We start from the raw sequence: 18,101 nt of genomic DNA, 5'->3' as shown, positions 1-18,101 counted from the left end.
AGGGTATTACAGAAAAGGGGGTGGAGTGGAGTGGAGTGAGGGGGGGAGGGAATTCATTTTATATAAAAAATAAAAAATAAAGACAATTACTGAAACATTTATGAAAAAAGTGTAGTCCCAAGTGAGGGACTGAACTCTGCACGATCACCATTCGTAAGTCAGGGGAAATACTGCTGAGCTAAATCAAGGCGGTGGGGAGACGCCTGCCACAGAATAACATCAGTATCGAGCTATGCTTAGACTTTAAAATTCACTAGAGTACTGCACAGCACTTTAAAAAGGGAGTGTAGTGCTTCACGCCAGTGCCAGAGAGAGCATATCCTCTACAGGAGCATCACTATAAGACGCTGCATGAAGGAGGGAGACAGCAGCATGAGATATGCACTGAGATGGGAGGTGGAAGCACCAAGAGATAGGGAGACTGGAGCAGGGGACGGGGACTAGAAGAAGGCAGTAGCACTGGAGATGGGGAAAGACACTTCTGACAATGACAGAAAACACCACAAGAGACTGAAAGGAACACTACTTAAGAGAGACAACAGAAACAGCTGCATGAGGACATGCACGCGGAGCTAGTGAATAATACAGCAGGGATACCATACTGTAAAGAGACATCTACAGAAAGTGCAGGAACCAATGTGAATGGAAGAATCAGAAGCATGCAATAAACTCACAATTAGTGGATAAAGGAAGGAAATGCCAGTGTTACCATATGCTCTTGCCGGAGGGAGGTCTCACTGACAGGTTCAAGTCAGCATGAACAGCGCCAATAGCACTGGAGCGCTGGTCACATTGTTCACACTGTTACCTAATCAGAGTAATTTCTTTTGGCTCTCCTGTTCATGCTCTATAGCTTTCCCAAAAACACTAGTAATTTATAAAAACTCACCTGATTAGGGAGGCTTGCTAGCAGGAAGAGCACAAAGTCACCCACCCACTGGATCAGCTGCTGAAGAGACTGGAGAGTGCTCATCTCCAGCACAAACTCCTCTGTCTTCAAGTTAATCATCACTTTGTCGATGTCTGAAGACGAAGGAAGGACACATAGGGATGTCAATGGGAGAAATGTACAGGACAACAGAGATTTAAAGAAATTAGTAAAGTGTGAAGTGTAAATATGAGAAGATGCCAAACAACACAGGGTCAATCCTCCAGAAGGGACACAATATGTTTTTCACCTGTGATATTAACATTGTAACTTGTTGTCGCTTACAGCTGCAAACGCTTGAATTCAGTCAGTTCAAACTTTTTATGTCGCCCAGTTTTGAACAGCCAGATCTAGACGAAACTCGTTCTCCCTTGGTAACGAAAGAGTCCAGTCACCAGAATACATTTCTGTACCTGAACCAGCCCAAATGGGACTCAGAGTTATCTAGGGGACAGGAAACCTGCACTTTTGTTTTTTGACAAAGAGTAGGAAGAATCTACTCCATAACTTTAGAAGCCTCTGCATTTTTTTTTAAAGAAACTACAGACTCCCTGGATGCCTGAGGGCATGCCACCTTGGTCACCAGCTGAGTATAAATGCTGTCTTGATCAGCGAAAAATTGGTTCATGTTTTGACTCTTCAAGAAGGAGGGCCCTGCACTAGCAACAGAGAGATGTCTGGAGACTAACCTCTACGTAGGTGCCACTCTCACGACTTGGAAAGCCTTTGGAGTCACATTCCTGCTTGACCTCTGGAGATAAGGGCGACCTATATGCCTTCAATAGGTTGAAACTATCAGAGCAGTGATCTGATCCAGGAGTGTGAATCTCAGGCCCAGCTCACAGGAAGGGCCTGTATACGCCTGCCAACAGTAACCATTAGCCTAAGGCGTATTAACCAGAACCCTATCAACTTTAACTTAGATTTTGATGAAAAAACGCTCCATGACACAGCTGGTTATCTGCCTGCTTTTGGGAATGCCATAGCATCCAAACATGGGATCTTTTACTGAAACATACTTCACTATAAGAGGTTTCACTTATTGCTTTGATTACTGCTTATTTAAACATTGGAGATGTCAGTATTGAATTCCAATAGGCCATAGTAGTTTGTAGGTATTCGAACCTTGGATCTCCCATACCATTTTTCTTCTGCAATATTTATGTAAAGCGTTGTAATATCTTCCAGAGACTGTGACTGCTTATTCAGGCAAAATTCCAGCCTAATTTGGGCCTGTGATGTAGCACTCAGTAGCAAACATGGCAGCCCATACAAGTTACTGTGCCAAGTCAAAATCTTGTGCCATTCTCCCGAATGACACCTCAGGCCAATGATGCCAGGGGCCTACTTTTGACTACCTTCAACAAGGGCTGTAATGGAGGATTAGACATTTTTCTTCGCCGGCTTGCTAAAAGTAAGGCCAATGGAGTTAGATTAGGACTTTATTAAAGAGAGAGGCTGAAGAAAAATGTGTCACTCATCAAATCAATTACCTAAGTACTTATACCAAGAGACACTCCCAATCTTAAATTATTCAAGAACCACAAGCCCGTTTCCTTACCTTCCTCACAATGATTGCCATCTTTGTGTTTTTTCATATTTACAGCATGCGATTTTGTTTAGCACAGAAAGACTAACGCACAAAAGAATCTTTGAAGCCACCTCAACGTTTTGTTCAAGAGCACTATATCATTCACATATTGTGATGATGTAAGAAGCTACCCACGATTTTCTGTGGGAGGATGGGGTGGTTGGGGGGCTGGCGAGGGGGTTGGTCAAGTTGCACTACTGAGGCAATTGTTTAAATCTGCTATTTACAAGTTAAATAGCAAACAAGCTAACACGCATCACTGCTTAAGACTGCCTGTACAGACTTTTACAGAAACTACACTGCCTATGCTTACCCTGGTTTTCACCTTTGTATTTCTGTGTAGCATCTCAACAGCAGTATGTAAAAGGGAAACGAGTGGCTATGGTTTGTCGCTATAAGTCATTTCTATTTACTCTGTCAAAGTCAGACTTAAAATCCACCAAACATGCATAAAGGAGCAAATGCTTGGCCTTCACTTTGTGAACTTCACAAAAGCATTTTATTTGTGGACATTTAACTTGTGCTCACTTTTCACTGCCCAATAAGTCCGTCGACATACACTGCCACAACCGACTGGGCGATAAAGAGCACATTATGGGATGGGGACACATGCTATCACCCATCCATGCCTACTCTCTCCCCTAAGTAAGGTACTGGTTGCTTGACAACTCCTACTACTGGAGTAAAAAAAAGAGAGATTTCAGTCTGAGCAGCGCAGGCTGAGGACCACCAGCTTCTGTGGCAGGGCGCACATGGACTATCATCTAGAACACTGTGAGGAGCCACTGGCACATGCAGGACCTGGCAAAGGGCAGTCAATTGGTAATGAGGAAAGGTCTGAAAAACTACTGGCTTTCTCACATTTTAGAGGCAATGAGACTCATTAGGTCCAGTGTGCAGGTGCTTTGACATGTTGTAAGTATATTGAGCTTTTAACCAAGCCCTCATGCCTATCACTTTCATTCGTTCCTGGGCCTGCCTTTCAAAAATCCCTTGATGTCACTGGTAATTGCTTTACCTTTGCCCCACCAGGGAATCGCTCCATAATGTTTTGCAAGCATTCTTTTTCAAAAAATGTTTGCCCATAACTCAGCCTGAGGTGGTCCTAGCACAAGGGGACCACCACCATTACATTCAGCATGACACACACTGTCGGTTTCGGTCATCTCTGGGTCCCCACAATAAGGTAGTGGGGACCTCAAAATAATAACCCCTCCCACCATTCAGTCCCTTTTTAAGCTCCCTCATGGCTGGGACTTTAGTTTTATAGCTTGGAGTAGGATAAGTTACTTACCTGTAAATCCTAGTTCTCTTCCAGGGGTATCCTCATCAAAGTCATAAACATTGAATATTCCTGCCCTCCTGTGGGGACCCCGGAACATATGTAAAAAACACACATGTTTAAGTATGAAATATATGAAAAAATAACATTTTTATTAGATAATTTCCATACCAGAATCATGTATACATGTGCATAATAGCAATGCAGTGTATGTTGATAAACAGGCTAAAATGCTTTATTTCTATGGAGTATTTTGTTTCTAAATACATTAACACTCTCCATTAGAATTAAAAAAAACTTTCTGAAGCCCAATTGGAAGACACAGAAAAACAAGCAACACATCTGAAAAGAGAAAAACTACATTGAAAACAACAGAGCATTATTAGCCAATAGGCTGCATGCAAGTTAACACAGCAGAACCCAAAAAATTGGCACCGTGCCTTTAAGACCCTGAGCACCTCCGTATCCCACCATGCCTCAGGGGTGAAGGTGAGGTGACAGTTGGTTCACAGTTAGGTCAGTTCTTTTTTTACGGTGACCAAACTCTATAGATTAGATAGATGGTCTCTACTGCACTTCTAGAAGACTTGCGTCCAGGGAGGAGGGTGGGTTGTTTATGACTTTGATGAGGATACCCCTGGAAGAGAACTAGGATTTACAGGTAAGTAACTTATCCTTCTCCTTCAGGGGATCCTCATCAATAGTCATAAACATTGAATAGATTAGCAAGACCATCCTTTACCTCTGTGGACTGTCTAATAGAAGTGCAGGAAATATCATACACTATGCAAATACATTTCTCAGAGACTCTTGACCAACTTATGTGTCTGCTTTGGCATCTGAATCTAAACAGTAGTGCCTAGTAAACGTATATGTACAGATCTCCATGTAGCGGCCTTACAGATCTCAGCGATAGGAACATTGTTAAGGAGGGCAGCAGTAGCCGCTTTTCCACTTGTTGAATGAGCCTTAGGCCTAGCCGATAACTGTTTGTTAGCCAATTGATACGCAGTCACAATACATGAGACTATCCATCTAGAAATAGTTTGTTTTGAGGCAGCATCGCCTGTCCTCATGTGTCCATAGTTAACAGACGGTCAGATCGTCTAATTGATTTAGTCTTATCCAGGTAAAATTTTAGCACTCTCTTAAGATCCAGGGAGTGCAAAGCTTTCTCCGCCAGAGTAACTGGATTGGGGAAAAAAGTCGGAAGCGATATAGATTGATTAATGTGAAAATCCGACACCAATAAACGTAAGAATGATGGATGAGTCCTCAGGATGACTCTGTTATCATGGAACACCGTGTACGGTTCTCTGGAAGACAGAGCCTGAATCTCACTGACCATCCTAGCCGAAGTAATAGCTACGAGAAAAGCTGTCTTCCACGTAAGCTGTTGCAAGGAAGCTTAGTGGATAGGTTCGAAATGAGGGGCCATGAGTCTAGATAACACTATGTTCAGTTCCCATGGAGGTGAGGGTCTCTGAATGGGTGGAAAAACTTTCTTTAAGCCTTCTAAGAAATCCTTAACTACTGGCATGGTAAAGAAGGATTTCTGAGAGGGCGACTTACGATAAGCTGTAATGGCAGATAAATGTACCTTAATAGAGGAAAACTGCAGACCTGATTTCGCCAGATGGAGCAGGTAAGACAATATGACCTCCTCCTGAGCCAGAATAGGATTACGACAATGCTGTCAGCACCACATGCAGAATCTCTTCCAATTGAACGCGTAGGAGCGTCGCGTAGACAGTCTTTTGGACTCTTAAAATGTTCATACATTCCTGCGAGAGCCCTAGATGCCCATACTGCAGGAATTTAGGAGCCATGCTGTCAAGTTCAGAGAGGGAAGGTTGGGATGAAGAACCTTGCCTCCTAACCTGCAAAGGAGATCCGGTCTGCACGGCAGCCTCATGTGCAGTTGTTCTGACAACTGGAGAAGATCTGTGTACCAGAATTGTCGAGGCCATTGTGGCACTAGGAGTATCATCCTGGTGTTGGACCTGTAGAGTTTGTTGATCACCACTGGTATCAGGGGAATCTGTGGAAAAGCCTAGAGAAATATCCCTGACCAGTTTATCAACAGGGCATTCCTTTGAGTCCCTGGACGGTAGAACCTGGACGCGAAGTCTGGGCTTTTTTTGTTTACTTCGTCTGCAAACAGATCTAACTGAGGCTGACCCCACTGAAGGAAGATGTCTGCAACGACTCAGTTGTGAAGAACCCAGTCGTGGGCATCCACCAGGGTTCATGCTTAGGAAATATGCCTCTGCGTTTTGTTGCCCTGGGAGGGGGATCACTGTAAGAGACATCCCTCTCGCTATCAGCCAGTGCCAGATGGTTTGAGATTCCCGAGACAGGGGGCGGGATCTCGTACCCCCTTGTTTCTTTAGATAGTACATTGTCGTTGTATTGTCCGTCTGAACCAGTATAGACTTTCCATGAATCAATGGTGCAAATGATTTGAGAGCCAGGAGAACCGCTCTGAGCTCCAGCAGGTTGATATGGTAAGTCTGCTCCTTGCTGGACCACAAGCCTTGAGTCTGAAGGTGACCCAGGTGAGCTCCCCAGCCCTGTAGCGATGCATCTGTTACCAGACTGTCGGAAGGAATTGTTGACGAAACGGAGCCCCTACTGACAGGTAATGCCTGTGCATGTAATGATCGCCGTGCTCCGACAGGAAGAACTATCCTGTCCTCCCATTGGCCTGTGTGCTGATTCCACTGCTCTTCTAGATTCTCTTGAAGAGGTCTCATATGCAGTCTGGCATTCGGGACAATGAAAATGCAAGAGGCCATGGAGCCCAACAGGGATGTCACCCGACGGACCATAGGTGTGGGGGGAACCAAGGAGATTGCAACACTTCTTCATTATTGATGATAGTCGTTCCTCCGACTGATACACTTTTTCTAGCTTTGTATTCAGTATCGCCCCCAGGTAGTGGAGGGTTTGTGTTGGGATGAGAATGGACTTTTGGAAGTTGACTTGCAGACCTAGAGAGGAGAAAGTCCTGAGGACCAGGCTGAGATGGTTTACCGCCCGTTCCGGGGTGGAGGCTTTTAGTAGCCAACCGTCCAGGTATGGATAAATGAAGATCTTCTGCTTTCTTAAGTGTGCCACTACCGTTGCTACACACTTGGAGAATGTGGGAGGGGCAGATTTGAGGCCAAAAGGTAGCACCCTGAATTGATAGTGTTGAGAGGCTATCACAAACGGAAGGAACTTTCGATGTTTGGGTACAATCGGAATGTGAAAGTACGCATCTTGCAGAACTATGGAGCACATCCAGTCTCTTCGATGTAGTTGAGGGAAAATCTGATGAAGAGCCAGCATTCAGAATTTTTGGTTCCGGATGAACTTGTTCAGCAGTCTCAAGTCTAGAATAGGTCTGAAGACTCCTTCCCCACCATTTTCTGCTACTAGAACGTATAGGGAGCCCTTTCCCCTTTGAGCGGCAGGCACCTTTTCTAACGCTCTTTTTTCTAACAGGATGAAAACTTCTTTGCGTAGTAACTCTATGTGGGCAGAGTTTGATCTGGTTGGTGGTAGGTGAGGTGGAGGGTGTCTGAAAAGAAGAGAGCATCCATTCTCTACAATGCTCAGCACCCATTTGTCTTTTGTTATGCTGTGCCACTCGTGAGCAAACTCTGTGATACTTCCCCCCAACCGTAGTGGTGGACAGAATTAAGGGAAGCAAACAATCATTGCTTGACGGGGGTAGACTACTGTGGTCTGCTTGTTCCTCGATCTCTTGCGGCCTTGCAAGACTGAAAGAGAGGACGCCTTGCTTTTGCTGAGGTCTCTGGGACCAGTGAGGGGTTTGAACCCTCAGTTGGAAAGGACGCCTGTAAGGAAATGCCTCCTTGGCATGGTTACCCCCTGACATTTTGCCTTTGCTGATGCCAAGTTATGATTTGAAAGTGTGCTGAGGCCTGCTAACCAGGCCCCAGCACCAGTGTTCTTTCCCTAAACCTGTACCTTTGTCTCCACAATTGGCACACCCTGGCACCCAGGTAAGTCCCTTGTAACTGGTACCCCTGGTACCTAGGGTCCTGATGCCAGGGAAGGTCTCTAAGGGCTGCAGCATGTCTTATGCCACCCAGAGGACCCCTCACACAGCACAGACACACTGCTTGCCAGCTTGTGTGTGGTGGTGGGGAGAAAATGACTAAGTCGACATGGCACTCCCCTCAGGGTGCCATGCCAACCTCACACTGCCCATAGCATAGATAGGTCACCCCTCTAGCAGGCCTTACAACCCTAAGGCAGGGTGCACTATACTATGGGTGAGGGCATAAGTGCATGAACACTATGCCCCTACAGTGTCTAAGCAAAACCTTAGACATTGTAAGTGCAGGGTAGCCATAAGAGTATATGGTCTGGGAGTCTGTCATGCACAAACTCCACAGCACCATAATGGCTACACTGAAAACTGGGAAGTTTGGTATCAAACTTCTCTGCACAATAAATGCACACTGATGCCAGTGTACATTTTATTGTGAAATACACCCCAGAGGGTATCTTAGAGATGCCCCCTGAAAACATACCCGACTTCCAGTGTGGGCTGACTAGTTTTGCCAGCCTGCCACACACCAGACATGTTGCTGGCCACATGGGGAGAGTGCCTTTGTCACTTTGTGGCTAGTAACAAAGCCTGTACTGGGTGGAGGTGCTTCTCACCTCCCCCTGGAGGAGCTGTAACACCTGGCGGTGAGCCTCAAAGTCTCACCCCCTTTGTTACAGTGCCACAGGGCATTCCAGCTAGTGGAGATGCCCGCCCCCTCCGGCCACGGCCCCACTTTTGGCAGCAAGGCTGGAGGAGATAATGAGAAAAACAAGGAGGAGTCACTGGCCAGTCAGGACAACCCCTAAGGTGTCCTGAGCTGAGGTGACCCTGACTTTTAGAAACCCTCCATCTTGCAGACGGAGGATTCCCCCAATAGGATTAGGGATGTGCCCCCCTCCCTTCAGGGAGGAGGCACAAAGAGGGTGTAGCACCCTCAGGGCTAGTAGCCATTGGCTACTAACCCCCCAGACCTAAACGCACCCCTAAATTGAGTATTTAGGGGCCCCTAGAACCCAGGAAGATAGATTCCTGCAACCTAAGACGAAGAAGGACTGCTGACCTGAAGGCCTGCAGAGAAGACGGAGACACCAACTGCTTTGGCCCCAGCCCTACCGGCCTGTCTCCCCACTTCAAGAGAAACTGTGACACGCTCACCAGGGTCCAGCGACCTCTGAAGCCTCAGAGGACTACCCTGCATCTAAAAGGACAAAGAACTCCCGAGGACAGCGGCCCTGTTCCAAAGAAACCAAAACTTGCAACAAAGAAACAACTTTAAAAGGACTCCACGTTTCCTGCTGGAAGTGTGAAACTTTCCACTCTGCCCCCGGCTCGACCTGCGGAGAAACAACACTACATGGAGGACTCCCCGGTGACTGCGACCTTGTGAGCAGCCAGTGTTGACCCCCCTGTGCCTCCCCCAGCGACGCCTGCAGAGGGAATCCAGAGGCTCCCCCTGACCGCAACTGCCTGCTTCCAAGAACCTGACGCCTGGTAAAGACACTGCACCGGCAGCCCCCAGGACCTGAAGGATCCGACCTCCAGTGCAGAAGCGACCCCCAGGTGGCCCTCTCCCTTGCCCAGGTGGTGGCTACCCTGAGTAGCCCCCCCCCCCTTGCCTGCCTGCTTCGCTGAAGAGACCCCTGGCACATTGAAACCTATTGCAAACCTGATGCCTGTTTGCACTCTGCACCCGGCCGCCCCCGTGCCGCTGAGGGTGTACTTTTTGTGCTGACTTGTGTCCCCCCCGGTGCCCTACAAAACTCCCACTGGTCTGCCCTCCGAAGTCGCGGGTACTTACCTGCTGGCAGACTGGAACCGGGGCACCCCCTTCTCCATTGAAGCCTATGCGTTTTGGGCACCACTTTGACCTCTGCACCTGACCGGCCCGAGCTGCTGGTGTGGTAACTTTGGGGTTGCCCTGAACCCCCAACGGTGGGCTACTTTGGACCCAACTTTGAAACTTGTAGGTGGTTTACTTACCTACAAAACTAACAAATACTTACCTCCCCAGGAACTGTTGAAATTTGCAGTGTGTCTAGTTTTAAAATAGCTTATTGCCATTTTTGCCAAAACTGTACATGCTATTTTGCTGATTCAAAGTTCCTATGATACCTAAGTGAAGTACCTTTCATTTGAAGTATTGATTGTAAATCTTGAACCTGTGGTTCTTAAAATAAACTAAGAAAATATATTTTTCTATATAAAAACCTATTGGCCTGGAATTGTCTTTGAGTGTGTGTTCCTCATTTATTGCCTGTATGTGTACAGGGGTGTGGAATTTATTAAAATATCTACTTGTCCAGGGGACAGGTTGCTTCTCAAATCTACTTGTCCTGTAAAAAGATCTACTTGTCCCTTTGGTGCCATGTAGTGTGGCGACAAATTATGGCAGCAATTAATAGCCTCTCTGATTATGCCAGGGCTACTACCATAGTAGGGCTTGAATACTTGGAGTTTCAATCGCTACTGTAGCAATTTCCTTATTTTGCCACCTTTCTGCAGATCTGCATACTGGGGCTGGAGGAAGCAGTAAGCAATAGTTTCAGGGCTGGAATGCCTTTGAGTCTGCAAACCTACTAACCTGCATGTTTTAAAGATTTTTACCAGCTTCTCTCTAATATTTTCCCATAATAAGAAAGGTTGGACATTTACTCCTGACAATGGCAGAATTAGAACTTCTTCCAGGGTTGGGAAGAAAGTGGCTGGAGGGAAAATGAACTTGCAAATGCTCAATAGATTTTCACATGAGCAAATCTACACATCGTATTTACCCATGCTAAAATACAGTTCACAAATATTTTATAGGGGTACGACATATACCATGGGTGCACTTTTGTGACTTTCTTTAAGAATTTGGGGCCACATGTAGGTAGGTTCAGATTTGTGACCTGCAAATTGCGAGTCGCAAATCCGAATGTAGGATGGTGTCCTTGACACCATCTGTGATTCGCAAGGGCTTCACAAATGCCCACCTCATGAATAATCATGAGGTGGGTCGCAATTTGCGACCCCCTCGCGAATGGTGGCCTGCTGGAGACAGCAGACCACCATGTCTGTGACTGCTTTTCAATAAAGCATTTTTTTTTTGTTTGTTTTTGTAATGCAGCCCGTTTTCCTTAAAGGAAAACGAGATGCATAACAAAAAACGAAAAAATGAAACGTTTTCGTTTCATTTTTTCAGAGCAGGCAGTGGTCCGCAGGACCACTGCCTGCTCTGAATTTTTTTTTACAGTGACATTCACAATGGGGAAGGGGTCCCATGGGGATCCCTTCCCTTTTGCGAAAGTGTTAGCACCCATTTGAAATGGGTGCAAACTGCGATTGGTTTGCGCCCGCGTTCGCGGTCACAAAACAATCCTACATTGCACTGCGAGTTGCAATTAGGAAGGGAATACCCCTTACCAATTGCGAGTCGCAAACCCGTTTTGTGATTCGGTAACCAGGTTACTGAATCGCAAAACTGGGTTTGTGTATCGCAATGCGCTTTTTGCATGTCGCAAACAGCGAAAGTCGCTGTTTGCGACATGCAAAAAGCTACCTACAAGTGGGTCTTGGTCCCTAATTAGGTCTGGTGTTAACAAAGACATTTTGTTTTTATTAAACTTCTATTTCTCTCTCTTTCGGCTGGCTTAACTGTGAGCGATCGCATTCTGCTCTTCCACAAGGAGCATATTGCCACACAAAGTAGTTTTGTTCAGTGTCAGGAACTACAGTGGCAATCAGTGACGTAACAAAACTGGAGGGTGCCCCTTTGCAAAGAACATGGAGGAGCCCCCTCTCCAGACTCACTCAGGGCAGGTGCTGTGCTGGAGGGGCCCCCTGGAGGGCGGCTGCGGGGCCTTTGTTATGCCGCTGGTGGCAACGTGTGCTTTAAGAGTTCAAAAACATTTTGGGGGGGTTTTGCCAATGTTTGTTACAATGTTGAGGGCCTGGTAGCTCCCACAAGAATAAAGTGTTACAAAAGCCATGTCAAAACAAGACACGCATTGATGAAACTAAAAGACTTATAAAAATATGTCAGATCAGTTGGCTTTGTCAGTGTTTGTTTATTTTCATGCTTCCCATAATTGTGATGAAAATGTTTACACTGATTTTCCATTAGAAATATTTTTGGGAAATACTAGCATGCATCAACACATTTTACTAAATGACACTTCATTTGCATATAATCAGAGAGCATTCTGGGAGCATTATACTTAGCCTAAACTTTTCAAACATGTGTGTACACGTTTTATTTTTTTTTGTACTGGAACCAACGTCAGTAGTGAAGTGTGACCTTAAAACATTTATTTACAGCACTCACCCTAATAATGAAGGCTTTCAAATAATGAACCATATATACAAGTTCGAACAGCATTATCTTTTGGAAACACATTACCTCAACTGCAGAGAATTCCACTCTCTGTAAACAATCAACCAAAGGGTTTGTGCTGCAGGGGGTTGGGCCTACTTGTCCCAAGGACAAAGTAAACATAAAAACTTGTTGCCCTTGACCCCAAACAAGATGTCCCGGGCGTCGGGCTATAGGAATTCCACATCCCTGTGTGTACAACAAATGCTTAACACTACCCTCTGATAAGCCTACTGCTCGACCACACTACCACAAAATACAGCATTAGAATTATTTATTTTTGCCACTATCTTACCTCTAAGGGGAACCCTTGGACTCTGTGAATGCTATTTCTTACTTTGAAATAGTATATACAGAGCCAACTTCCTACAACGCCTGTCGTAAGGTCTATACCTCCTTCTAAAATGTTTCCGTCTCTCTAGACCGACTGCCCTCATCTTGTTGACTTCTGAGTTCATGATTGTCATCTCATCATCGGTGTGGGCACCAAATAAAGAGTTCCTGTTAAAAGGAAGGTTCAGGATTCGATGTTGTGCCTCCTGTTTCAACCCTGCGAGCCTCAGCCAAGAAGACCTTCTTGCGCAAACCCCATGCATGTATCCATGGGCCGCCAAGTCCGCACCGTCTGCTGCCCCGCTGATGATCTGATTGGCCACCAAACTCCCCTCTTGAAGGATCTCCTGGAAGTCTTGCCTGTCTTCCCTAGGCAACTTCTCCACAAACCTACTTATAGAATCCCAGAGGGATTGATCGTATCTGCCCATAAGTGCTGAGGCACTGGAAACCTTCATTACTGATGCTGACGTGCCAAACATCTTTCTACACAGAGAGTCCAGATGTTTGCTCTCCTTAACTGGCGGTACAGTTGATGATGAAGCCACCAAATGTGTCTTACGGGCTGCGGCTAAAATGACCGAGTCTGGTGGAGGATCAGCCCTGAGAAATACAGGATCCTGATCTGGGGCCTTGTACTTCTTCGGGATCCTAGCTGGTGCTGAACGCAGGCTTGCTATTTTCAGAGAAGTTTCCATTGTTGGCTGGAGGAGACCAGGCACCCGTGGTAACAACTTCCTGGAAGCTGTTCTGTGCTGCAAGGTTTCAAAAATCACCGATGAGGAAGTTGAAGGTTCTGGAACATCAACGTTACGTTTCTGTGCACCTCTGAGCAGCACCTCATTGAAGGTCGTTATGTCATCAACTGGGGAAACTGTAGCTGGTGGAGAGTCGGTCAGAGTCGGAGAGTACCCCCTGATGGAAGACCTCGATGATGTGGACCACAAAGGAGTCCTCCGCTGATGGTGTGACCTCTTCCTAGATCTCCGTAGGGAGCGTGACCTGCTCCGAGATCTTGTAGGAGTGCGTCAAGGCCTAGGGTTAGCCTGGCGAGATGTAGAGCGAGCCCGCTCTGTATGCGCCGTTGGTAAAGGTGTCCTTGGCAATGACTCTGACGATGAGTACATGCAGAAGTACTGTGAGTCTGGAGAAGCCGGTGTCTTGTTAAGGCTCTCCAACCATCTGGGAGATAGATTAATGGGTGAGATGTGCCCTGGCGCTGAGACCCTTGACCCTCCGGATGATCCACTCCTAATAGAGACCACTGGACTTCGTGGAGGGAGATCCTTGTTGGCTGGTGGTTGTGCTGATGCGTATGGCTGATGCTCCCCTCCTTGAGAGACAGGTGACAGCTGTCTTGACGTCGACCGGTGGTGTACCGACGTCGAAGGAGGTCTCAAATGTGATATGGGCTGTTCCGGTTGTAATAATGTGAATCCACACCAGATGAAGATATGTGGTAGGAGGTATTTATTACAGCCTCAACCAACAGCCAGCATATCAACTGTCATGCAGAGAACCCTGCATCACAGAACCTCAGAACAAGCTGGTTCCATGCCCAGTGTTCTGGCATGGAGCCATGTTACATCATTACACTTCTTCCTCTTTACATTAGAACAGAAGTAACATGAGAACAAAAACACATTTGAACAGAAAGAAAAAGAGGGTAGAAAGAACTACACAAAATCATGCAAATGTAAAGGAAACCTGCGTGTTCTGACACTCCTACGAGTATGATCAGACCTTAAATCAATGTCAGAGGGAAAACGATAAGAAGTATCATCTCTCCTGTCGGCCACACCACACCCCCCAAAATGTGCTACACGACTATGATTCCTGATGCGACCATCATCTGTCTTGACAGCATTTTTAAACAGCTTAATGATAGTTTTTGGAGAGGTATATTTTGACCAATTTTGACACCCAACAGGAGCTTTGACCTTTACGTTATCTCCAACCTCAAAATTTGTAACTTTCGCATTATTCCTTTTATCAACATAAATCTTCCTTTTGCTTTGCAGAGACACTTCTTTGTCACTCCATTCCCCAATACCATTGTTTTTCAAACCCTTCCCAGCAACCATCCAGCCAGGACACAAACAAGTATTTGGAGACCTTCCCCTGAGCAGTTCAAAAGGAGTCTTCCCCGTTGATGCAAAAGGAGTGTACCTGTAAGCTGTTATACGACCCTGCAGTTCTTTTCTCCAATCTAAACAGTTTACCTTTGCTAATTGTATACTCTCTTTTAAAGTCCTGTTAAATCTCTCCAAAGCACCATTCGCCTCTGGATGATAACGCAATTTTTTTATGTACAATTCCACATTTTACAAAATACTCCTCCATCTGAGCAGAACAGAACTGCGGACCATTGTCAGAAAGAATAGAGTTAGGAAAACTCTCGCGTTTGAACACAGATTCTAAAAAACTGATCACAGATTGAGAAGTGATCTCTCTCACCAAACTCACCTCCACCCATCGTGAATACAAATCCAGCAACACCAACAGGTAAGGAGTCTGATGTTCTCCATGCAATGGCCCCACAATATCGATAGCTAATTCATCCCATGGACTTTTTGGTAAACTTCTACAAACCATAGGTGAACATCTTGGTTTGAGCACCTTATCACTAGCTTGACAAGGTGTACACTCCCTAACAGTACGTTCCACCATCAAATCTAATCCAGGCCACCAGAAATCCTGACGGATGCGCTCTTTGGTTTTAGAAATGCCCATATGCCCTTCATGAGCCATGTTCACGATGACGTCTCTCAAACTCAATGGGGGAATCATTCTTGTGCCCCTCATTAGAATACCATCAACAACGGCTAACTCATTCGCAACTAACGACCAAGGTTTAACCAGACTTCGAGACTTATGCTGTTCCAAAAGAGACATCACAGAACACAATTCACTATCCTTTTGCAACTCATCCCTCCATTCATCTTCCTTTACAGCCCCCAGCGTAACATCACAAACTCTTATGCCACACTCAGCATCACATTGATCATTTTCATCCTGAGATTTATCATTCCCTACCACCTCCACCAATCTCGACAGACAGTCTGCCGTTACATTTGTCTTTCCCGGAATGTATTCAAACATGAAGTTATACTCCTGTAAGGAAATGACCCATCTCTTTGATCCTCGAGGAAATTGAGTCCAAACCCTTCTTCTCAAAAATTTCTTTCAGGGGTTTATGATCAGACCTGACTACGAAAGAAGATCCCCACACAAATTTTCTGAACTTGTTTATGGCCCAGAAAATTGCCAACGCTTCCTTCTCTATAACAGAATACCCTATCTCTGCCCCTTTCAAGCATCTTGAAGCACAAGCTATTAGCACCTCTTGGCCCTTCCTGATCTGAAAAAGAAGAGCACCCAGCCCCTTTATACTCGCATCAGTAACAATGAAAGTGGGATTCCCAGGTACAAAGGCTTGTAAGTTTGGTGCATTCCTGAGATAATTTTTTACTTGTTTAAATTCTGTACCACACTCTTCCGTCCAAACAAACTCTGCATTCTTACACATCAACTTCCTTAGATTTACTGTCTTATCTGCAAAATTTCGTATAAATTTGTTATAAAATTCTGCCATACCTAAGAATGAAGAAACCTCATCTTTTGTACACGGTTCTTTTAACATTTCGATAGTGTCCACCAAATCCTTTTTAGGACTCACCCCCTGCCGTGAAATATGATGACCCAAATAGTCCAGTTCAGTGACTCCAAATTTACATTTGTTTCGCCTAAGAGATAACCCAGCATCAAGCATCCTTTTAAACACAGCATGCACCCTCTCATCATGTTCTCTCACGTCTCTCCCACATATTAATACATCGTCCTGGTAGCACTTTACGCCTGAAATGCCTTTAAAAAGATCTTCCATAATCCTCTGGAATACTGAGGCCGCAGAAACCAGCCCAAACGGCATACGCAAAAAACTTGAAGGCCCCCATTGGCGTAATAAAAGCCGTTAATTCTTGACACTCTTTACTCAACGGAACCTGATGGTATGCTGATGCCATATCCAGAGTGGTAAAATAACAAGCACCATCCAACGATGATACTAATTCCTCAATATTGGGAAGTGGGAACTTGTCAACCACCACTTCTTTATTTAAGGCACGAAGATCCACACATAGACGGATTTCATTATTTGGTTTACGTGCCACAACAATGAGAGCTAACCACTCCGTTGCCTCTACAGGCTGTATAACACCAGTGGACAACAATTTATCTATCTCTTTTTGTACAGCGTCTTGGACACAAATGGGAATGCGTCTAACTTTTGCCACAACTGGTACTGCGCCCTGTTTCAACTTAATATGGTGATTGTACCCCTTTAAACACCCCAAGGTGTCACTGAACAATTCACCAAAAGCTCTCACAAACTTGTTTTCGTCACCCTCAATAGATTGTACCTGAACAGATGGATGTGCATTAGGATTGAGAATGACACCCAAACGTGCTTGATGACTCCAGCTCAACAAATTATCACCCCTCTCAGCAACATAAATCCTAGCATCAGTGAACCTACCATTGTACTCAATGCAGTCATCAAAATAACCTAATAACTTAATTGGCAACCCACCAGAACCCGTAGGTTTAATATTAGGTTTGAACAGTTTCTTCCTAAAAAAATCCTTTGAGAGAAATGTGATGTGAGAGCATGAATCAAATTTCATTTTGACTCTAACATCCCCCACCAAAACCCATTCAGAGGGGTGTTCCACCTCACTCTCACTAACTTGAAAACTGACTTCCTTTATTTCTGATCTAGAATCTCTCCTATTCCTCATCCTACAATTTTTCCCAAAATGTCCTCTTTTTCCGCAAACATTACAAGTAATCCTATTAGCAGGACACTCACTTGCATTAGCCATGTGTCCAAATCTTCCACATCTGTAGCAATTTCCTTGAAAAGGTGTTGCAAACCTCCTATTCCCCTGTGTCTTTTCTGCGCTATTTTCAATTACAACACCTTTCTCACGGACACCCTCATACTTTTTTTTCTTTTCATCTTTTTGTATGACTTGACACTCCACTTCTTGTGCTTTTACACTGACCTTGTCTTCTTTATGTGCTTTACTTAGTTCTCCAACACACTTTAACATATGCTCTACCCTTTTTGCAATACTAACAACCTCATCCAACGGTGGCTCGTCCTTTAGCCAGAGTTCTTCCCTCACTTTATCACTGCAACACCTCAGCACAAACTGATCTCTAATCCTTTCTTCTACCAAACGCCCCAAATTTACAACTTGAAGCCAACTTCCGTAACGCCGTAATATATTCTTCAACACTCTCCTCTTTCCCTTGCTCCCGCAAACCAAAATGGTACCTTTCCATAATAGTACTAATCTTTGGCAAGTAATGTAAATCTAGTTGTCTTGCACATATTTCATATTCATTCAACCCCATCTGATCAGCTTGCGACAATGGAGGTAGATTTTCCAACACCTCCTGTCCTTCACCCCCTAAACAATGTAACAAAAGTACCTGCTTCCTTTCACCACTCAAATTCGTACCACACACCCTGGCATAATTCTC

At 45.2% G+C, this 18,101-nt stretch overlaps 1 protein-coding gene across 2 annotated transcripts in view; it reads right to left on the bottom strand.

The window, feature by feature from the left end:
* Positions 1-18,101, bottom strand: part of MED16 (mediator complex subunit 16) — a 326,193-nt gene that overhangs the window by 90,833 nt on the left and 217,259 nt on the right. For both annotated transcript variants that reach the window (XM_069216802.1, XM_069216803.1), the window contains exon 11: positions 890-1,023. In XM_069216802.1, the coding sequence (XP_069072903.1) occupies positions 890-1,023 (134 nt within the window). The remainder of the gene's footprint in view (positions 1-889; positions 1,024-18,101) is intronic.

Source organism: Pleurodeles waltl, chromosome 12 (assembly GCF_031143425.1).
Source record: "Pleurodeles waltl isolate 20211129_DDA chromosome 12, aPleWal1.hap1.20221129, whole genome shotgun sequence".
Classification (NCBI taxonomy): Eukaryota; Metazoa; Chordata; class Amphibia; order Caudata; family Salamandridae; genus Pleurodeles; species Pleurodeles waltl.
The sequence above is the reverse complement of the archived record's forward strand: the minus strand, read 5'-3'. Positions and strand labels throughout refer to the sequence as shown.